The 25,118-nt window shown below is 35.5% G+C and overlaps 1 protein-coding gene across 6 annotated transcripts in view; it reads left to right on the plus strand.

Moving 5' to 3' along the window:
• The window catches only part of LOC143252065 (neuroglobin-like), a 99,567-nt gene that overhangs the window by 59,411 nt on the left and 15,038 nt on the right, over positions 1 to 25,118 (plus strand). For all 6 annotated transcript variants that reach the window (XM_076503669.1, XM_076503670.1, XM_076503673.1 and 3 more), the window contains one exon: positions 21,281 to 21,576. In XM_076503669.1, coding sequence (XP_076359784.1) covers positions 21,371 to 21,576 — 206 coding nt within the window. In that variant the 5' untranslated portion in view covers positions 21,281 to 21,370. The remainder of the gene's footprint in view (positions 1 to 21,280; positions 21,577 to 25,118) is intronic.

Below are 25,118 nucleotides of genomic sequence, written 5' to 3' on the forward strand. Positions count from 1 at the left end.
AAATAGCATTATTCTGACTACTGTGCACATTGAGTACAGCTCCATTATAAAAGATTTTGTCGTATGTTGTAATCTCCAAATCTCACCACTCTCTACTGCTTCTTTCTATAATTCATCTAGTTGACGAGGACAATGGTTTGCCAGCGCCCATCCCAATCATTTCATTTCACAGAAATTCATAGGTACTCGGTCGATTTAGTACGGCTGTTGATAAGCGCAAATCTAAATAGTAGACAGTCTGCGTTTTGCTCATCATGGATATTGAAACCCGAATTTTAGTTTTAACATAAATATCCGAGTTATTTTCCAATTGCTTGAAATAGGTGGGAGGTAGACAGATACGTCATGGAAACAGATTGTGGAGTCTTTTTTTTTTTTTTTATCCCAGAAGAAGAACATCTCTGTTTATGTTTTGTACTGTTTCCTGGGGCACATGGACGACTTTTGGCAATTACCTTTATTTTCATGGATTCTCACCTATTAGAAACAACACACTTTGCTTACCATAGCGGGGTTACGACTTGTTGAAGGTCTACTTTTGAATGGTCCTGCTTCCCCAAATTAGTTCGTGCTCTTTTTTTACCAATTACCAATGCATTTAAGTACAATAGAGATCCTAGTTTTGAAAATTCTAAAGTTCCAAACAAAATACATTCTAATCTGAATCTATAAATATTTTGTACCGAAAAAAGTGACCAACAATGTCAGATATGATTAGCACAAGAATTGTCAGTCATTACTGTTGACGAACTACATTCTTTTTAGTCAGCTATATGAAGATTAACCTTGTATGTAGGTTTGCGCGAAACGAGAAAAGCAAACAAATTTATGCTTGCAGATATATCTTTTACTATATTTCTGTCCAACATGTGCGGTGCTATTTGTATTTAGTTTAGCCGCCTTTCGATAGTAAAAGTCATTCATAGTAAATAATGTTGTTTATTATTGACGCAGAATATTTATATATACATAACGTAATGCTGAAACAAATAAGTATCGACCACGTTACAACATCTTAACGTGTATTGTACTGGAACATTGCCGCCACTTTCAACAGCAGATTAACTAACTGGTTTGTTTTGAAGTTCACGCAAAGCTATAGGAGGGCTATCTGCGATAGCCGTCCCTAATTTAGCAGTGTAAGACTAGAGGGAAGACAGCTAGTCATTACCACCCACCGCCAACTCTTAGGTTACTCTTTCACCAACGCATAGTGGGATTGACTGTCACATTATAACGCTCCCCCGGCTGAAAGGGCAAGCATGTTTGGTGCGACTTGGATTCAAACCAGTGACCCTCGGATTACGAATTGAGTGCCTTAACATTTAGAAACTTGGGATCATATTCAGTTTCCTTATTTCACATCATTTTTATATTTTAAAGTCGAGCAAATCTACTAAAATTATTTGTATTAGAGTTTGTAAAAAGTAACTCAGCATTTCATTGAGTTTACTTGTATTTCCATTTTGATTCCATAAGTTGGTCTAGTTCATAGCATGTCTGACAAATGTTATGTGCTATAACTTATCACGGAGCCTCCAATTTAAAACGTTACACGTTTAATTTGAAATAGTCTGAAATTTTAATTTCAATTTAAAAGTTAATTGAATCTCGATATGCATTAAATTTGTGATATTTGCCAACAAGATTAATACAAACAGTTTTTTTCTTAACGCAAATAAACAATATTGAGTTTTCAAGCTGGTATGGAAATGGATATTTTATCAACGTTTCACGACGAGCGACTTTATCTCGACGAAGATATCTAATGTACTCGAAGAAATATTAACACCCAAAATTAATCCTCTGAAGTTAAACGGCTTGTAATGTTCAATATCTATAAATGTTCCTCGTCAAATATCTGTACTTTCCCAATTAATAAACGTTTATCACAGTTACAGCTTCCAAGGTTTATACTATACTAACTGCAGCAAACCAACAATAATATACTGTCTCTCCGCATGTTGCGGCTGCTACCTTTTATAATCATTAGGCGATGTTCTCGAAAGTTCATTTGAGAACAATAATGACATTCACTAGTGTTAAGCAAACACACATAGTAGATTGTTGATTCTTACACTCGACAATCTTCTAGAAATTTAGAGAACAGACGGCAGTTTCGCAATACAGATGTAACAGTATAGGTTACATGCATTTCTAAATACATATTTAGCTAAACAAATATCAGGTATTGAAATAAATATATAATAATAAATCTGTTACACTGAGACAGTCAACCGATTAAAAGTAGTTAAATAAATGCTGTGGTGAGGTTTCTAAGTTGACTGTTTTAGCTCATGTGTAATTCATGCTGTAAATATCAAAAATACGTGCTGTAAATAAGATGCATTCAAATTTAATGCAATGCTTTGGCTTATCTGTGCATAGGTAAATAATTTCTAACTTAAATAGATAATCGTTTTCTCGACTTTGTAAATCAAATCAAAATCGAGATAAAATCATAAAATTTCCATACAGTCTTTTTTATCACTTTCTGCCTTTCAACTGATATTACAATTACAATTTTATTTATTCAAGTGGGTCCGGCATGACCAGGTGTGTTAAGGCGTTCGACTCGTAATCTGAGGGTCGCGGGTTCGAATCGTCATCGCACCAAACATGCTCGCCCTTTCAGCCGTTGGGGCGTTATAATGTGACGGTCAATCCTACTATTCGTTGGTAAAAGAGTAGTCCAAGAGTTGGCGGAGGGTGGTGATGACTAGTTGCCTTCCCTCTAGTCTTACACTACTAAATTAGGGACGACTAGCGCAGATAGCCCTCGTGTAGCTATGCGCGAAATAAAAAAAAAACATTATTCAAGTTTAGCTAGAGTTTTGTGTACAACTGACACAGGACGCACTCCTGAACCTACAAATGATTTAGAGGGCATACCAGTTCATCCTATAAAAAAAGAAAAAAAAACATTTCTTATATCCTGACTCTTCCTAATCAAACTAATGTTATTTTGTACATCATTTCAAGACTTTTAGATTGTTTAAGTAAGCAATGAAACATTGCATTATTGAGCGCAACTACAATGATAATTGGTTAATTGCATTCGTGTGTCTTATGTTTGAAAAGTTGCGCACGCAGGCCAAACTCAAGGTTCACTTTTGAAACGAGGGAAGATCAAAGCACAAATAATGTTGATGCTAATTTTTTTTCGCAAGCAGGATATTCTACACTAAATTATTAGGAGTTAAGAACACTATCATTCACATTTCAGAATCTGACTTCAATAAAAGTACAGATTTACCAAATGTTATTACTGAACAACTCTGGAGCACTTCAGTCATGCTAAAACTCTGAGTGAAATCAAGACTGAAACACAATATTCTTTTTTAAAGTCCGTGAAATAATTTAAATTGAAGGATCAACATAAGTGTTCTCATCACTGGGGACGGGTACTTTTACTTGTCAAAAATATTCAGTATTATCTTTTCCAGCGTAACCACTGAGTTAAATTGAAAGCTCAGTGACACTTCATAATAATTTGTTAAGTCGTATACAGAAGGACAAAGTGTGTTTTGTTTGTTTGTTTGGGAATTTCGCACAAAGCTACTCGAGGGCTATCTGTGCTAGCCGTCCCTAATTTAGCAGTGTAAGACTAGAGGTAAAGCAGCTAATCATCACCACCCACCGCCAACTCTTGGGCTACTCTTTTACCAACGATTAGTGGGATTGATCGCACATTATAACGCCCCCACGGTTGAGCATGTCTGGTGCGACGGGGATGCGAACCCGCGACCCTCAGATTACGAGTCGCACGCCTTAACACACTTGGCCATGCCGGGCCACCAGAGGGCTGTTACCTGAAAGAAATATGACCTAACCGTTAGGTAATGAACACGTAATGCAGTTTCATTACTAGACGTTTCATAAAAGTAGTAGCTAATCCCATTATTTGGTTACGAGTATTCACGTGCTGCTGACTGTATAGCAGTCAAAAATTAGTAACAGTTAATGCCTGAACCTTGAAGTTTCTGGCATGGCCATGCGTGATATAAGATGCCGATCAGGTTGAAGATACCAAAGAAAACAAAGATGTTTCTAATTACAGAACTATTGTTATTAGGTTGTTTTTAGTACACTAATAAATAATCAGTTAACAAAAGTATAACATATTTTATTTCATAGTATACTAAGATTATGTGTTCCACAAAACTATTAAATAATTAGATTAGTGTCACAGAATAACATTATATTCCATAAAAGAATAACGAAAGGGCTCTGAATGAAATGATAAAACTTCTCTCACCGAAATACAGAAGTAGAATTTTTTTTAAAATTATTTTCTTGATTGGTTTGAATTCCGCGCGAATCTACAGAGGGCTCTCTGCACCAGCCGTCCTGAATTTAGCTGTGTAAGACTGACGGGAAAGCAGCTAGTAACCACCACCCATCGCCATCTCTTGGGTTACTCTTTTACTAACGAATAGTGAGATTGACCATTACTTTATAACGCACTCACAGCTGAGAGGGCTGGCACGTTTGGAGTAACGGGGATTCGAACCTTTGACCCTCAGATTACGAGTTGAGTGCCTTAGACACCTGGCCATGCCGAGCCGTTTTCTTGATAAGCCTGTTATAAAGATATTATGATAAAACTAATGTTTTCGTGCTTGTGTTTGTTTGTTTTGTTTGTTTTTCGCGCAAAACTACTCGACGGTTATCTGCGCTAGCCATCCCTAATTGAGCAGTTTAAGATTAGAGGGAAGGCAGCTAGTCATCACTACCCGTCGCGAACTCTTGGGCTACTCTTTTACCAACGAATAATTGGATTGACCGTCACATTATAACACTCCCACGGCTGAAAGGGCGGTCATGCTTGTTGTGACAGGTATTCGAGCCTGCAACCCTCAGATTACGAGTTAAGCGCCCCAACTACCTAACCATGATGTGCCCTACAGATGTCAGATATCATTTTGTAACTGAAGATAACCTGATTCCCGCCCACACCTGGACCATGAGACCTATTACACGACTTCACATGCTAGTTTCTCTAATTTCATATTTCTTTGCCTAATGTCGTATTATTATTGTTACCTTTATTTTTTGTTTCGTCTTCCCACTGCCTTTTACCTAGTGGTTCTGTTACGGTCTTGACCTACTGGCAGACAAATTCTGAGCACGAGTTTGAAAAGATACGAAAATAATTACAAAATTGTGTCCACTGTAGTATTATTAGAGAGAGGGTAGTGTTTTACATATCATGTATGATGCGAAGGATTGTAAATCACTAGAGGAAACAACAAGAACTAGTATAGCGAGCGGAATGCATGTGGAATTACTGGTGCAAACTTTGCTAATGTTTTTCTATTAATGTTACTTCATGGTGACTTCATTCTACATTTCAAAATATAGAATTACTTTTGTTAATGTCAAACCTATTATTACAAGTTTTATGAATATCAAATATTCATTGACGTCACGAATGAATGTTTTTTTTTAGTCAAATTGACAGAAATGTTAGCCATAAGCAGTTATTATATGCTTATTAATGATTCACAATTGTACATGGTCACTTTGTGACTGTTTATAATTCTTCCTGTAAGTACGAAAGTTATTTCTTTGAGTACAAGTAATTGCAAGTGTCTATTAATATGTTGTTAGCATGATATGCAAACCCAAGGTTTTAACCGAGATGCGGGATAGTATACAACACCTGCTGAAGCAAAACGACCAGGCCGAAACAAGCAATATATCAGATCTTTTAACGTCTTACACAGAAGTAATAGAAGCAGTTCCATTCCTTGTACACGGTGATTTATTGTGTTTATAAACTTAATTATTAGGAAGTAGAAATGCTGAATGTTTTCTAGGTTCATGCAGAATATTAAGGTAATTAGCAACGTAACAGACATTAAAAACACTTTATGTCAATGATAGCACAAGGATTGAACAATGCATTCTACTTAGGATTAGACTATGATAACTCAAAAACTGGAATTCACTTTCATTCGGTTTAACTTAGAAATCGAAAGAAGAGATAGAATGAGTCAAAACACACAATCTTGCTGTTATAAAGGGTTGTGTATAATAACGCGTCAATTCATTTGTTTTGTTTCTTTGTTTTCGAATTTCGCGAAAGCTACACGAAGGCTAACTGAACTAGCCATCCCTTATTTAGTAGTGTAAGACCAAAGTGAAGGCAACAGGTCGTCACTACCTACAGCCATCTCTTGGGCCACACTTTTACCAATCGTGGGATTATTTGTACCTCATAACACCCTCGCGGCTAAAACGACGAGCATGTTTGGTGTAACGGGCATTCAAACCCGAAAACCTCAGATTAGGTGTCAAGGGTGTCAATTGGAAAAGGTTTATGTGTAACGTTTCTGAGGCGTCAACGCACTTTTGGAGGAGTTTATGTGTATTGTTTTAATTATATATCAACACACTATTTGAAGTATTTATTTTTGGTGTTGTTAACACGTCAGGTTGTTGTTTGAATTGTTTGTACATTGTTCTGCATTAAAACAAATAAATAATATAGTTATGTATTATATAAAATTAAATAAATTACTAGTATTATGCTAACAATAAAAACAACAGATTGTCTGTTTCTAAACTACGTAAACAATTCAGGTGTAAGTAGAATAACAAAAAATATAAGAGGTTGTTTATTATCCACTCTGGACTGCCTGACATGGCCAGGTGGTTAAGGCACTCGACTTGTAATCTGAGGGTTGCAAGTTCGAGTCTCCGTCACACCAAACACGCTCGCTGTTTCAGCCGTGAGAGCATTATAATGTGACGGTCACTCCCACTATTCGTTGATGAAAGAGTTGTCCCAGATAGCCAAATGCCTCGTCATCTAACTAGTGACGTGCATGAATGGATTAACAAGATTCCCACTGTCCCTATCTACTATCTAGCGAAACCACAGCCAAGGGAACGGGCTTGGAGAAATCAGGACTAGAAACGTGAAAAGCTAATGGTGGATGGTGATGACTAGCTGCTTTCCTTCTAATCTTACACTGCTTAATTAGGGACAGCTAGCCCTCGAGTAACTTTGCGCCAAATTCAAACAAAAACAGTCTATATTGTTTTCATACCTGTCAAACTCATATTAAACTTTCTGTTCGTAACTCTAAACAAACACAACATGTTGTTCATATTCCGTACACATATTTATTTAAAACAGTTCTGATTTTATTATTTTACAATCTCAATTGCACGTTTTCATAAGATTGTGCTCAGAAATTAACCGTAAAAGTTCCTTTTTTTTTTTTTCTAATGTCAAGGTCTCACATTTTGAGGTTTAAGCATGCACATATGTTACGAAGTAAACGTGTCAAAAGGCTACCGTGAAAACTAATGGTATGGGTAGTCAAACAAAAGAGCATGTGTAATTTGAGAAGAACTTACTCTTCACACAGGAAACAAAATTAGCTTCATACTTGGGGGAAGAAAAAATTCATGGTTATTACAAAGTAAAGTTGTTTGTTAAGATATTTCTGTTACGTCACACGTGAAATCTAAGAACTTTCTTCTTCATCTGTTTTTATTTATTTTTTTCTTCTAATAAGATTACTTCATATGGTGCTTGGGAATATTCACAGAATAGCTCGTAATTATTTTACGTTCACACAGTTCTAGGTAACAAGCTAAGTAACTCCAGAGGTCCTTTCTCTTTCATTTATATGCAACTCATGCATGGTTAGGAAAAAGTAGATGCTAGTCGTGATTTCGCACTCTTTACATGGTGCGTAATAATACATATTACTGTTCTCTGTTGAAAAACAATATGTAAGAAGGCTGGCGGTTTGAAATCATAACAAACTTTCTATTATTATTTATTTTTATACAAATATATATTTTCTTGAGATATTTTACTGTTTGTTCTACATAAACATCATAATTTACATTAAAAATAATCCCGAAATATTAGACGTCTAGTCAATATTTCGTCGATCAGAATGGAATGGCTGGTATGGGTATTAACACATTTACTATTAAAGCAGAGAACAAAGTTTCGAACTTCCTAGGTCATCTTAACCATCTGAAAGTTGTTCTCTACTTTAATAGTAAAAGTGTTAATACCCATACCAGCCGTTCTGAGATACATTTCTATTTCAAGTAGGTTTCTCATCATCTAGAATTTCGTTGATCAATTATGTATTATCACTACAGAATGTATCCTCAGTAAATGTGTTGTTCTATTTGTTGTATTACAAACTTGACATATAAGAATCATCACAACTCAGGGAGTTCTCATCTGATATACGTATTCGGAAAATTGTATCATATTTCAAAATATAAACAACCGATGAATATTTAAACCTGTACTGTCTCCATTAAGTGTAAATAGGACTGTGCATGGTTTACACACTTAGTCTAAAATGATAGTCCATACAATTTTTTTTATATATGAAGGCATTCCTCCAGTGGCTCACGCTAAGCTTGGAGACTTATAACGCTAAAAATATAGAATCAATCCCAACAGTGGATAAAAAAATAGCCATCATAAAACTATGCTTTTGAGGAAGGCAAGTTATAGATTTTACCCTCATGGATCAGTGGTAAGTTTAAAGGTATATAACGTAATAATTCGGGATTCGATACCTGAGTTGGAAATAACATAATTAGCCCATTGGGATGTTTTGTACTAACGAAATGGAAGAGACAGAAATCCCAGTAGCCCATAGTTCACTCACGTAATTAAATCGAATACTGTATGAAATTCATAGACTGAGTCTGTTTGTTGGTTTGTAATTAAGCACAAAGGTACACAATGGGCTATCTGTGCTCTACCCACAACGAAAGGGGCATAGATTCAGTGTACAGTGGCATACAATATTGAAAGTATCAGATATTCAGCATAACACTGAATAATGCCATATAATAATGCGACTAATAAGACCAGATAGAACATGAAACATGTGCATGTTCATAAAATGAACTTATGACACAACATGTTATTGCAGATAAAACAGGAGTGCCTAGGTGTACACCCAGTTACCTTTGCATAATGGAAGAAATATTTTATTATCAGAACTGAAGAACGTAGATGTTAAGAACAGCAGTTAGTGTATTAATTGTACAGTATCTAGTAACAAGGTACTCTGATGAAGTTTACCGACGTGTTATTACGATGGGGCGAGCGTGGCCTCGTGTTTCGTGTGTTGGGATGCGAGTCATAGACCTAAAGTTTGCTAAAAGTTGTCTGGGATCAGATGCTTCTAATTTTAAACTGAGATATTAATTAGAAGGCAGGTAGTAGTCGACAAAACTTACTGTTAACACTTTGACAACTCTTATCTAGCTTAATAGTGTGTTTTGACAGTGACTCTTATAACGTGTTCCTGGCCACAAAATACAAAAGGGAGCATGAATCAAACCACGAGTGCTTGTATTTACAGTCCAAATATTACAAGGGCACACATTACAACTTTAATTTTCATAATTTCTCTAGAAGAAAATGAAATATTAAATTTATTTCATTTAATATGCTCAGGTTTACTTAAATTCTTGGACCGGCATGGACAGGTGGGTTAAGGCTATCGTCTCGTAATTTGAGGGTCGCGGGTTTGAATCCCCGTCGCACCAAACATATTCGCTCTTTCAGCCGTGGGGGCGTTATAATATGACGGTCAATCCCACTATTCGTTGGTAAAAGAGTAACCCAAGAGTTGGCGGTAGGTGGTGATGACTAGCTGCCTTCCCTCTAGTCTTGCTTTGCTAAATTAGGGACGGCTAGCGCAGATAGCGCTCGTGTAGCTTTGCGCAAAATTCAAACAAACAAACTTAAATTATTTTGTAAATTAAAAGCCTAAAAGCAAGCCCTTATCATTCAAATACGTGTCAACCTTTCCATTAAATTCATTTAAATTAGCTGCACTTATCATGCCTAAAATTAACCCGTTCCAAAGGTCAATCATCCTATTAGAAAAATAAAGCTATCTCAACTGAAGATGATTCCTAGCGAGCCAAAATTTATATTTATATCCACTAGTTTTAAAATTTTCACCGTTATATATGAAAAAGGATGACGCACCAACACTATAAATCTTAAACAATTCAATGAGACCCCTTCTAATTATTCTTTTTTTAAAGCGAAAAAATAGATTCAGAGATCTTATATTATTCACGTATGATAACAGTGCTATCTGGTATCATCAGCAATGTCCTTCTTTTTTTCAACGTTTCAATATTTTTTCTAATGTAAGTAGTCCAAAAATGAACACTGTGATCCAAATATGGCCTAACCAATGACATATGCAAGGATATTATAATATCTTTTAGCTTGCATCCGTTATTTCTGTGGATAGAAACCTAAAAGTCCACTAGTTTTGTCACTAGAAAGAGCTCATTGTTTAGATGGTTTAAAAGGCTGATGAACTAAAAGAATAAGATATTCGTCTTCCATAACGCTGTTTAGGTTATACCCATTAATAATATACTAATAACTGAAATTACGATATTCCGAATCAGTACTTTGTATTTGTTATAATTAAAGCCATCAACCATTTGTTTGTCCAACTCGATAAATAATTCGAATCCTTTTGTAAAGCAGTCACATCATCCTAACAGAGAGTGAAACTAAAAACTTTGTCACCAGTAAATTTAAATAAAATATTGAATATCATTTATACCCATGTCACTGATGCAAATCAAAAAGTGCAAAGGTTCTAATGATGGTATGCCAAACACGAAATCCAGTTTAGCAGTGATCACTTGTAGCATGTGTTTTTATTAACCATTTCTTTGTTAAAATTAACCATAAATCTAAAGTAGCATTGTTCCAAGTAGTTTTCGAAATCGATCGCTGAAGGAAACTTTCCTGAATATTTTAAAAGGATTTCTTCCTCTTGAATTAACAGAAACATTTCCAAATCTATATAACTCTAACTGAGGTCACCTATAATTATAATTTCATATAGAGTTGAATTTCTTATCCCTCTGCAGATTTTCTCATTAATTTCATATTCAAACTAAACGAAAACCTATCAAACACCATAAACACAAAATAATATTATAAAAAGACCAAAATATGCACTACTTGTGCCGTAAAATTGCTAACAAATTAACCTTGACAGTGTCATCTTCGCTAATGACACTGTTCTACGTCATGGGTGAACCCGAGAAAAAACGTGTTTAAAGTGGCGTTGCAGCTTTCGGTGATGACGACTTCACGAAAGCAACACATGAGCCATTGAGATTAAGTGTCATAAAGGTCACGCGTTGGCAGATCAATTCCTCATTAAAGAAAGTGATTAGTAGAAAACTTTTAAATGCAGTCTAGACATCACAACTTTCTTTCTCTGATCCTTTGAACCTTGTGGAAAATAAACGACCAAACAACAATAACAGGTTTGATCTAGAAACGTTTGTTATGAAGTTGAACATTCTCAATTTACAGTAAGCTCGCATGAATCCGTTCCATAAACATAGGTTTGTAATCCACTTAAGGGATACGCACGGTTGTGACAATACCACAGCAGATGGACTTAGTTGTGATGTCAGCAAGCTGTTCTGATAAATACCCATATGAGCAGACATCCATAAAAACTCGTATGAAGTTGAACATTCCCAATTTACAGTAAGCTCGCATGAATCCGTTCCATAAACATAAGTTTGTAATCCAATTAAGGGATATGCATGGTTGTGACAATGTCACAGCAGATAGACTTAGTTGTGATATCAGCAAGCTGTTCTGATAAATACCAATATGAGCAGACATCCATAAAAACAGATAGAAATGCATTACAAAGAAAGGTTAGCTAGTTATTTCTGAATATGCAAGTGAACTGGATGTAAACTTCCACCATGGCACATATATTGAGTAGCAATGACTTTTAACAATCTCTGTCAAAATGACGCAAAAAGTAAAACCGCTCTCGTGGTCATTATCCACCCTCCAAAAGACAGAAGGAAAAAGGAACAAATGGATAGATCTGTAGCAGTAAGAGGCTACTCAGATGCGTAAAAATATGTAAACGAACTAGTATTTAGCCAGTATCTCTTAAAATGAAAGGAAAATTATCACTGCCCCCTGGATCACTGTTAACCCTCCAACAAAAGAGAAGGGGATAAGTAGCAGCAAAAGACTGACTTTGTGCAAGAAAATAAGAATAGGAATCAGCAAACGAAAGGTTGTGATCCAAGAACAAACACTCCAGAGAATGATCACTTCATTAATATCAGTATCACAGTAGAGGGGATTGTGTCCATCAATGTCCCCTTAGATGAAGAAGGGATACACCAACAGCTCAGTCAGATCATCAATGTCTGTTTACTCGTAATTCTTTCCTGGTAAAGAGAGCAAACAGTGATGGTATACCCGATGGAAACGTGGATGGCAATAGCCTATATGGGTGTAATGAGTGACTTAGACATGGTAGGTGTATGCTTGCTGATCATCAGTACCATATCAACTTGTTATTCCTGTACAAGGAAAACTGCCAAAATTTTACAGTTTCAGAATGCTCAGAGAATGTTTCTTGTAAAAATAAACACAAGAGGTGATAAGAATTGATCAAACCCAAAATATCATCTAATTTATCATTGAACGGCAACATCTATAGTTCCACTGTAACAAATAAGGCATTTTTATTAGGAGGAGGAAAATATAATAGAAAGCCTTTTCCTTCTCGACTATTATGCTTGTCTTCTAATTAGGAAGATGCCAGCTGATCTTCATGGATCCTAACTTGGGACAACTGGGCAGGTCTCTGTTAGATGAAAGAAATTCCAATGATTGAGTACAAGATGGAATCATAGTCATGCACTTCTGAACTGATGGAAAGAGCCCGAGCGTTCACTGGATGCTATGATGAGGACAGAGATAGCAGTATATGTGGATTTGTTAGCTATTAACATCATGGAGGGCAGAAGACTTCACAAGATGAAGAAAAACTCAGAAAGAGATATGGAAAGATCTTTCTGCAACCGCACTCTGGTGGTGAAATGGTGTGCAGCAGGAAACGCCCGAACTTTTATGCCTCAGGATAAGAGACATTTTTACAGTCTGTAACCGCTGTATATCTTTTCAAACACCAATTTAGGGCAAGAAAAAGCATTAAGAGTAGAAACTTTTACAATTAATACAATGTGAGCCTGATTGACATTAATAAGTGTCGTGACCTATGTCATTACATAGAACACACATCAAAGACACGACAAGAGATCTCAGAATGTCCAGTTTATTGACACTGGAAACACCTGAGACGATTAAGAATATTAGGCCGTACCTTACAGTCAGATAACATACCTTGACATGATAAATATTACGTTATTAGAATATTTGAAAATAGTAGAAGTGTAAACATGTTGGACATGACAAATATTACATTATTAGAAGACTACAGTATTCCATTTTTATAAGTGAAGCTACACAAAACAGTTCAAACGCCTAAGCTGGAGAGACAAATGATAATCTCCGATTTGGATATGCCAAGTAAATTCCTCTCATCAATAACTACGATTCAGAAATTCAAAGTAGCACGTGAGTATGTTCAATAGGAATCACTGATGGACTTGGACTTCCAAAGTAGTTCACTGTGATGTGGAGCAGATATTTTGACCAAAGTGTCACTAGACTGTAACTTATTGACTAAAACTGGAAATCCAAAAAAAAAACCTCTTCAATTCCCTCTGAATGAAAAAAGGGTTCATTTGCTTTAAAGATTGCTCATATAATGAATGAATAATGAAGAAATGATGTACACAAACAGTCTGAGATGGTAACTGTGAAACATAGTCATCAAATCTCGGTCGTTTAACAATCAGAGGTTTCTATTTTATTTTCATTATACGTATTTAGATTCTTCATAGAAAAATTAATACACATTTACTCCTCCATGGAATTTTACAAAGCGACACACTACGCTGCCAAACAAGTACATTGCAACTACGCCAGCGTTTCTTGCACTGTTCTCAAATAACAGCAGCACCAGACACAATGTCCACAACACCTGTTGAGAACATCCAGGTATCGTAGGTCCAGCTAAGGGGGTTGTGGGGCTCAGAGTTACCCGTCTACAGGAATTCAAGGCCAAAACGGCGTGTAGTTGCGCCACTAACTCATTCAACCACCAAAATTATCTTCTTCCATTCTGGGGCTGCTACGGCAAACACGTGGGTGGATGTTTGGATCACAGGGAAGGTAAACTATACGGATAGAACTTTTCCTGAGAGGGCTCCTTACCACGTCCATTGAGGGTTTCTAACTTAAACAAGTTACTAATAATGCATTAAATTTATAGCATTTATCAAACAGTAATACAATTAGTAGCCTAATGTATTAGGTTAAATAAATTATAAGACTTGCCTCATTAACATAAGTGAAAACTCTATTTCAAAAGAATATTTAATAGGTTTATTATCCTATAACCCATTATTAGTAGTAAAAGTTACCTGAAGGCTAAAGAGAATGAAAAACAACACTCTAATTTCAAGCCTATTATAGTAACTTCACGCTTAGTTGTACCTGTAGTAATAAAACCCAAAAGTTTCCAATTCCAACTGTTGGCTTTAAAAATATATTGAAATAATGCGTCTCCAGAAAAAAAACCATTATAATCCTACGACTGTAATTAATTATTAATTATTATTTCTTTCTCTCACGGTTCAAATCTTCCGTTCTTTATTTTTTACATTTTATAATGAAGCGAACGCCCGGCATGGCAAAGCGCGTTAAGACATGTGATTCGTAACCTGAGGGTCGCGGGTTCGCATCCCCGTCGCGTCAAACATGCTAGCACAGATAGCCCTCGAGTAGCTTTGTGCGAAATTCAAAAACAAAAAAAAACAGATAGCCCTCGAGTAGCTTTGTGCGAAATTCAAAAACAAAAAAAAATAATGAAGCGAACACCTGATATCAAATGAGAAAAAAAACAAACACGCCATCTCTTTATAAAACATTTAAACAGTATTTAAAAATACATCCAATCACGAAACATATTCATGAAATCTTTAGAATCTGGTATGGGTGTGTGCTTTTTCCTTTTTACTGTCCATTTATTGTTGTTGTTTTACCAAACGTGAAACAAAGATGTTTTCAAGAGGCATTTGCTTGGAGAAATTTCTTTAATAATTCACAATATTCAAGAATACATTAAAGTTGTCGTAGATCTCAAAACACGGTTCTTGGTTTTATTATTGAAGCTCAATTATTTCGTTCATTATTATTTTCTTTTGAAATTATTTTCTAACGTTAAAAACATTATTAATCATTGTTTAAAGTAAAGATAAAAAACAATAATTATTTACTAAGTATTTGACCTGTATACATCTGAATGCACCATGGATCCTAAATAGAATTAGAGCTCGTAAGTTACGTTAGGCGTGTAAGAGAAAGTGTGGGAGGGCATTCAATAAATAAAAAGTACAGAAACAGTCAAAAATAAGCTAAGCCTAAGCCAACTTTTTAAACCGTATACAACAAATGAGTTAATAGTTAAGATGTTGATAATATAGCTTTCTGTCTAATGGCTTCTTCCTTGTATGTTTCCCATTATCGTTCAACACTTGCTACTAAACTCTATAGGCTTCCCATTGTTAGCTTCACCTTGTATGCTTCCTATTATTGTTCAACACTTGCTACTAAACTCTGTAGGCTTCCCATTGTTGGCTTCACCTTATATGTTTCCCATTATCGTTCAACACTTGCTACTAAACTCTATAGGCTTCCCATTGTTGGCTTCACCTTGTATGTTTCCCATTATCGTTCAACACTTGCTACTAAATTATATAAGCTTCCCATTGTTAGCTTCACCTTGTATGCTTCCTATTATTGTTCAACACTTGCTACTAAACTCTGTAGGCTTCACCTTGTATGCCCATTATTGTTCAACACTTGCTATTATATAAGTTCCCATTGTTACACTTGTATGCTTCCTATTATTGTTCAACTTGCTACTAAACTCTGTAGGCTTCCCATTGTTGGCTTCACCTTGTATGTTTCCCATTATTGTTCAACACTTGCTACTAAACTATATAGGCTTCACATTGTTCCTATTATTGTTCAACACTTGCTACTAAACTCTGTAGGCTTCCCATTGTTGGCTTCACCTTATATGTTTCCCATTATTGTTCAACACTTGCTACTAAACTCTATAGGCTTCCCATTGTTGGCTTCACCTTGTATGTTTCCCATTATTGTTCAACACTTGCTACTAAACTCTATAGGCTTCCCATTGTTGGCTTCACCTTGTATGTTTCCCATTATTGTTCAACACTTGCTACTAAACTCTATAGGCTTTCTATTGTTGGTTTCACCTTATATGCTTCCCATTATTGTTCAACACTTGCTATTAAACCCTACTGTGCTACTTATCTCTAATTATAATATTTGTTTGTTTTGTTAGAGTTTCACCTGTTTATGTAATTTTCTTTGTCTTTTTACCCTGGTCTTTTTTTTCCATTATCTTTTTTATCCTTGTCTTTCACTGTCATTCGATATATGTTATGGAGAGACAGAGATAATAAAAATAGATTATCGTTCACTCGAATATATTTAAGTAAAATATTTCCTCCTCCATAGTATCTGCAGTGAATTCGGAAGAGTTGAAACAAAATGTGGTCACGCAGAACAACGATTAGACCCTAAAACACACTCTTATTTCTTTATGGAAAAATCTGTAGTGGTATTATAACTTACTAAGTTCTAACAAAGAGCATACTATTTTTAGTATAGCGTACAAAATTGGTATTATAAAACGAGCTTACGTAACAATAGATCGTTGTAAGAAATGTGATTGAAGTGATGAAAGTTACGATATTCATAAAAGAATACATTTTTATTAAATGCATGAAAGACCTTCGCTTCTCGTAATTCATAAAATAGACTTAATTTCTCAACGTATGTTTCAATCATGGACTTAACTTGATGACGAATCATAGAGATGAGAAACGTTTTTTAAAATTCACAGAGAACTGAAAACATAAGACTGGCTCGTATTCTTCGAGATACACCTGAAACATAGAGTTAATCATATAACTCTTCAAGACATACAGAGATATTTTAATTTAAAACTAAGTTTTATATTTCAAAGATAAGTACGTAGTATAAGTAGTTTTAGAGTCGAAAGATAATTATACAGTAAGCTAAGACTATGATTGTAGTTCAAATATAAATACGTCGCAACTTAATTTTTATTTTTTATAGTTCACACATAAATACATATTTCAACCTAAAATCTACTTATATACAATAGTTCAGAGATAAATATACTGTAACAGACAGTGTAGCATACAATTTTATTACACAGTTCAAAGACAAGTAGATATAGAAACCTAAAACCGACTTCATAACCCAAAAACTAGTATGCTGTAACTCAGAATTTAATTTTATAATTCAAACCTCAAACTGAGATTTATTGTCGGAATATGAGCAGGTTTATTCTCTGAACTAGTAAGAGTATATTGATTTCGACATATAGGCAGAAAACATGGAGGGAGTTTGGAAAGTTCAATGATCACTTGGAATAGTTTACGTTATGTCGACAGCGAAAAAACAAAACAAAAGGAAAATAACAAAATATTTGTATTACTGACACAGGCGTTGAACGTCAATTTGTGTTTCATTTACTTAAATATTTTGTGTTATTACAGTCGACGTGGTATTACAGTCGATGTGTTATTACAGTCGATGTGGTATTTTTGTGAACTAGCAGAAGAACACTAAAGTTCCGTTATGTGGTCATTCTCTCATTCATGATACCAGTAGTTTTCCTTGAGTGTTTTAACATTGTTTATCATAAAATATTCTTCTGCACTATCTCAGGACGGCTGGTATGGGTATTAACACTTTTAACCAAAATAAAGCAGAGAACAACCTTTCGACCATCTTAGTTGTCTTTAGGTTAATAAATAGAGAGTTTGCAACTGACCATTGATTAGGACATGTTTTAAGGACTATGGTGTAAACGGGTAAGAAACTGTAGAGGGGTGCAACCTTCTTTCTGAATTTCGCGCAAAGCTACACGAGGGCTATCTGCGCTAGCTGTCCCTAATTTAGCAATGTAAGGTAGCTAGTCATCACCACCCACCACCAACTCTTGGGCTACTCTTTTACCAACGAATAATGGGATTCATCGTCACATTATAGCTCCTCCACGGCTGAAAGGGCGAGCATGTTTGGTGCGACGGGGATTCGAACCCGTGACTCTCAGATTACGAGTCGAACGTCTTAACCCATCTGGGCATGCCGGGCCATCGCGTTGCAACCTGAAGATGACCTAAGAAAGTCGAAGCGTTCTTCTCTGCTTTATTAGTGTGTGTGTGTGTTTTCTTATAACACACATCGGGCTATCTGCTAAGTCAACCGAAGGGAATCAAACCCCTGATTTTAGCGTCGTAAATCCTTAGATTTACCGCAGTACCAGCGGGGGACGCTTTATTAGTAAAAGTGTTAACACCCATACCTGTAGTCCTGAGATGTATTTTTACTTCAAGTGGGTTTCTCGTCTTCACGAAAGATCTTTTACCTTATTTAATTATAAAATGTTCCACAACTCAGCTTTTCATAAACGAACTTATTGCTTCAGGCACTGTAATTTTATTATGCAGAAAAATTATTCTTTATGCTCAAAAGTGTAAGTAATTTAATGAGCTAAAATATACAAAAGAATATAAAACCTTTCACCGACGTCTAAGTAGCTTTATCTGTTTGATCGTATCTTTTTACAAAGAAGATTAAGACATCAAGTTTTGTAGTTTTGTTGTATAATGTTTCTCACAGTTACGATAGAACAGTAAACTATCAACAAATAGTGTATGTGTCTGTGTGTTTTTCTTTTAGCAAAGTCACATAGGGCTATCTGCTGAGCCCACCGAGGGGAATCGAATCCCTGATTTTTCCATTGTAAATCCATAGACTTACCGCTGTACTAGTGGGGGGGGGGCTAACAAATAGTAATATAAAGTGCAGAAACTATTTATCGCATACGGTATAACATGGTAAAATATATTGGATAAAAGGAAAAAAAAAGCTCTACAATTACAGATAAACGTTTTGGATGAAAACAAAAACACTTTAACAACTCTGAGTGAAAAAATGTATTTTAAACTACCGATAAGAAATTAAATTTTGATTTACTATTAGACATAAACAGTTATGAGAAAATTCATTTATTTGGAATATTCAACTTAAACAATACTTTATAATGACATAAGTACTAAACGGTCACGTTTAAATATAGCCGTCTCTAATTCTCGACTGCAAAATTGACTGTCACTTTTATTTTGCGATCACAACTAGGAGTATGAAACGTGTTCATAAACTTGTGGACAGGATAGGAACGATTCACCTTTCCATCTTCAGTTTGGTTCAAAAACCACTGAGAGCTGTCCAATTAAAATCAATTATTTTACTCACTGACAAGAATATTTTTCAAACACAACTTTAGTGGAATTATTTCGTCAAATTCTTACTTGAATATGTAATCCCATGTTCTTGGATTTTTGTAAAGTTGTGGTATTGTCATACTTGCTTATTTTAAAGCGAATAAAAGTTTGGCTTATATTTTCACAAGGATCTTCAATGGTTATTTGAGCTGGCTGTTCCTAATTTAGCAGTGATAGATTAAAAGAGGGAAGGCAGCTACTCAAACCATCGCCAGCTCTTGTGTTACTCCTTTAACGATGATTAGTAGGATTGACCATTACATTATATCGCACCACAACTGAAATGGAAAGCATGTTTGGCGACAAGCCTTGATTTCCAGGCCACTCCAGGCCTAGAAATATGGGATAGAGACGATAACAGAATAGTCAAACAGAAAATTGGATGACGTATCTGAATCTGCAAACTTGACTGAGTTTTTAACTTGTGTGAGAAATGAAGAAGTTGGACATGTTTTAATGAGAGTGAAAGTAATCCTTATTACAAACACAAGTGTATGTATTTGTGTAGACAAATGGATGATCACCTATACTGGATCAGCGACTAGATCTTCAATTTTTCTTCCTATGACTTGAATCTCTGCACAACGAATCATGATGAACACGAAGTAGGAATGACCTTTTAGTGTATCGCGCACCTGTCACTTTCTCCTACCATTTTCAGTTTTAAACATACCGATATCTTCAATTCAGCCACCGAAAGAATGTGTGTACCCTTTAGCCAGCACAACTGATCCACAAAATGAGGAGAGAGAGTCAAAGTCATGCTTGAAGTGACAATTTTAATGGCTCTGGATCAAGTATTTTTTATGTCCAAATCTGCATAGAAACAAACAACATAGCAATTTCAAAAGGTTGTATATCAATAAAGATGGTAAAATACTACATGATATACAGAATACATGATATACGCTAATTCCACATGGTTTCAGACTTGATCTCAAGCAGCAAGTAAAGTCAGCTTTAAATCTTCAGAGTAAAATAAAACAAAAATATACAAAAAAATTGCACACTTCAACAAAAATCACCTGTTTCCTGTAGAAGGATGAAGTCTCGTAAAATATGATAAGTTTATAAAAAAATGAAACATTTAGAGTGTTAGAAATTCCACTGTGTTCCCTCATGCAAGGGAAGGATGAAACTTTCTTTTTTCCAGCAGGGAAAGTAGTTTGTTCTAAAAAATAAAATAAAAAAGAGAGAGAAGCAAAGAACTAAAAAAAACAAACTTCCAAAAACATGTAAGTGAGCACTTCATAAGAAAATTTTAAAATATGTTGATAATATTACAGATGGTGAAAATGTTCATAATATTTGGTGGGAAAATTACGAATATAGTTCTAGAATACATGGTATACACGAATGTTACAAAGTTACTGAATGCTTTGTGAAGAAACGGGCCCGGGCATGGCCATGCGTATTAAGGCGTGCGACTCGTAATCTGAGGGTCGCGGGTTCGCATCGCCGTCGCGCCAAACATTCTCGCCATTTCAGCCGTGGAGGCGTTATAATGTGATAGTCAATCCCATTATTTGTTGGTAAAGGAGTAGCCCAAGAGTTGGCGGTGGGTGGTGATGACTAGCTGCCTTCCCTCTAGTCTTACACTGCTAAATTAGGGACGGCTAGCACAGCTAGCCCTCGAGTAGCTTTGTGCGAAATTGAAAAACAAACAAACTTGTCAAGAAATACCTGTTTTTATATCTTATTTCTTACATTGCAGGCTGCAAATATAATTTTATTTTGTGAACTTTTCATATTTTTCTATGATATAAAGTTACAAAAAACTGTATTTAAAATGAAAATAGAAAATAGAATGAAACGTTGCTTATACCTTTTGTATGATATGATTTTATTTTGTTTATAAAGTGATTTTATATGACAAAGCAGAAAAAATGCTATTTCTGTAAAATTAATTTCATACGAATATTTTCAGGTCAAATAACTGAAAACAAATTGGAATTTTACAAGGAAACTGTCAATATTAGTTGATCCCGAAGAGAGAGAAAAATTACCAACATACATAATGGGCGGAACTTTCACTAAAGGATTGCAAGCTCTTAATACAAAAATCCAAGATGATTCCTCACGAGACCCCTTAGATGATCCACCTGTACCTGTTCCTCCTGATCCAAGGCTACCTTTAACAGCAAAACAGGTATTCAACATTTCTAAATCGTGGAAGGGAATTGCACGTGCAATGGAAACAACGGGTATTACGATGTTCGTCAAGTAAGTAAATTCAGAAATATATTAAATAATCACAGGTTATGTTAATTATTTTTACCCAAATAAATACGTCTTTCAAATAATGCTGCTTTATATTTGGTGCCATAGTTTTACGACACAGTTACGTAAATCTTTTATGATTGCTTCTCATCACTCTTCATAATCACTTATCACAAATTAACTTCAATAATCGAAACCTATATTTACAATATTTGGTAAATAATACTATTACTGATTAAATATTGTATAACAAAGTTGGCATTATATAATTACTGTTTACCTTTGTTATAAGTTTTTTCATAAAATTTCATTTATATCATGTTGGTCCTTCGCTGGTACAGAGGTAAGTCTACGGATTTATAACTCAAAAATCAGGGGTTAGATTCCTCTCGGTGAACTCAGCTGATAGCTCGATGTGGCTTTAGTACAAGAAAGGTTGGTGTGTTTTGTTATAGCACAGCCACATCGGGCTATCTGCTGAGGCCACCGAGGGGAATCGAACCCCTGATTTTTGCGCTGTAAATCCATAGACTTATCGCTGTACTAGCGGGGGACACTATAAGAAATACACACGTACACATTTCATGCTGAAATTGTATCTTTCAAGCTTCTCAATTATACATTTAAAATATCAAACTAAATATGTTTACAACGTTGTCAACACAGGCCTTCGAATTTAAACTTCATTAAAGCTGTTTTAGTTTCAGTAATAGACTTCTATAATTCAGCTATGCAGATTTCGATAATAATAATTTTTTTATATCGCTTAATAATTTTTTTTTTTACATATCGAGAAAAAATCTCATTACATCAAATTATCATTTCGTTTACCACAATAAATATTTTATTATTATCATTTTTAACAAAACTACAAGAAAACTAAAGAAAAGGGAGGAACATTAGTGACATCAACGAAAACGCATTGCCACTCATCCTGATTTTGTGAGAAGTCTACGTTTTTAGCGTCAAAACTAAATGCTGTGGTCTTTCTTCTATGTATTACATCTAGAGCATTTAGTTTCAGTGACCAACAGCAATAAGTCATTATGCTGATGTTACACCTTCACTGTTACCTCCTCTCCATTTCTCTGATGTGTTGATGAAATGCCTTCTTAGAGGCACAGCGATATGTCTGCGGACTTATCAATGCTAGAATTAGGGTTTCGATACTCATGGTGGGCAGAGCACAGATAGCCCATTGTGTAGCTTTGTGCTTGACCTCAAACAAACAAACTTCATGAAACCTTTTCCCTGGTTCTTTACTGAAGGCACGGAGGTTTTCAGGGAAATAGTCAGTAGCTGAGTGTAAGAAATAAAATTTCAAGCTCATATTACAACCTAGTTCTTGGAATTTATCGAGTATCTTATCGACAACGTTTTTGTAATTTGGGATCTTGTAGTTTCCTAAAAAAAATTCACAACATTTTTTTTACATCACACTTATTTTTTCAACTTTTCTCATTGTTCTTTCGAACTATTCATCCGAAGTCAAATTTCTAATCTGAGGCCCATCAAAAATCCCTTCTGGAAATTTCCACGTAGATACTTGAAATAGTCGCCATCTTTGCCTAAGACTTTTACAAACTGCTGCTCTTGGGCTACTCTTTTACCAACGAATAGTGGCATTGACCATCACATTATAACGCCCCAACGGCTGAAAGGGCGAGCATATTTGGTGTGACGGGAATTCGAATTCGCAACTCTCAGATTACGAGTCGAGTGCCTTAACCACCTAGCCACGCTGGGCCACCACTGTGAAAAAGAATACATTTAAGATTTATTTTGAAGGAGTCACCACTCACTTGGCTCATAGACTGCAGCTCCTACCAAATATATTAACTTAGCAATATTGTTGCAATAAACCAGTGAAACTTCTTGCGAAAAGTATGGTATAAACTCTATCTCACGATTTCTATACCAGTGAAATGACGTTCTTGAAGAAAGCCAATTTTAAGCCTGATGTCTAGATACTAACATCTCTGAAGAATCCTTTAGAAGGCCTAAATTTCTCACCAGATCATTAAGTTCATCTTTTGTTAAAAGTTATGGTTCACCAGATGTTGAAAACAACCTCGCTCATCATGGCCAGGTGGTTAAGGCGCCCGACTCGTAATATGAATGTCGCTGGTTCGAATTCCCCTCACACTAACATGCTCGCCCTTTCAGCAGTAGGGGCGATATAATGATACGGCCAATCCCACTATTCGTTGGTAAAAGAATAGTCCAAGAGTTGACGGTGGGTTGCATTCCCTCTAGTCTTGCACTGCTAAGTTAGGGACGGCTACCGCAGATAGCCCTTGTGTAGTTTTGTACAAAATTAAAAAATAGAAGGAAGTAAAACAGTTCATAATTCCTATTTACATCATATTTAGAACCAGATGAAACTATACCAAGACGTTTCAATGAAGTAAATACAGTTACATCAGGTCCATTAGCAACAGGTCTTACAACAGAGTGAAGGTTAGGTTAAGAAATTTTCTTTTAATTTCGAGTGTTGTAGCCTTACACGTTACGTGAACAAAAATATCAGTCATCTTCGTGGTTCCAAGGCTCATGCCATACCATTTAAATTCAGAAAGGCAAACACATTTTTCTTACCTTCAATCCATTGTCTCAACCTCTTGATACAAACAGTGCAAACTTTGTGCGGAGCCCATGATTTGTCGTGAAATCCCAGTTTTATTCCAGACAACGTTTTGTACTGTTTTTGACAATCTCTGTAATGTTTTGCCTTTGTTTCTTTATAACAATTTACTGCAAATATAAAAGAACATGCTTAGGTCATTTACACAAGATACTGTTGCCATAGCGGTGAATAAATAATGCTGAAAAAAACAAAATAATATCGAAGTGCACGCACAAACAAACACTATCCGCAAATGACACGTTATGCAGCCTGTTGTGGATTCTAGAACGATGGATAAGGCTGTCACATGGTGACTGGTCTATAGAAATCTATAGCCTATAGCCAGTAGTTGTCAACCTTTTAAGCATAACGAAATGTGGCCCGATTTCCAGGAAAATAATTTACTTATGACATTTTGTGAAAATTTTATACTTGATGAAGAATTATGAATATAATGTTCGAATTCAAAGCAAAAGAATTGCTGTAGAACATTTAAAAATTTCGAGACAATAAGCCCATCGTAGGCTTGTGGATTGTTTAATGAAAGATTTTTAATACTTTGTATCAAACTAAAAATATTAATCAAATTAATATTATTAAAGAACGAGACCCCACACTATGATTTAAGAAACATTTCTTAACCTTCTTTGTTTGTGATTGTTTCCCCGTTCTCTTTCAGCGCAAAGCTACACAATGGGATATCTGTGTTGTGACCATCACACGTATTGAATCCAGAAATTTGGCCTTATTTAGCCTTACTGGTCACCAGTACAGGATTTAACAGTTCTGACTGCAGATGCTTTGAGCCAAGATTGGTCCACGTGTGCCTGTCCTTCATTTTGACTTTTATCCAAGGTGCTGTTGCTTAGTTGTTAATCACCTTACTGTCTTTCTCAATGCCCCCTTTGGTTACTTCAAT

Source organism: Tachypleus tridentatus, chromosome 6, assembly GCF_004210375.1.
Source record: "Tachypleus tridentatus isolate NWPU-2018 chromosome 6, ASM421037v1, whole genome shotgun sequence".
NCBI lineage: Eukaryota > Metazoa > Arthropoda > Merostomata > Xiphosura > Limulidae > Tachypleus > Tachypleus tridentatus.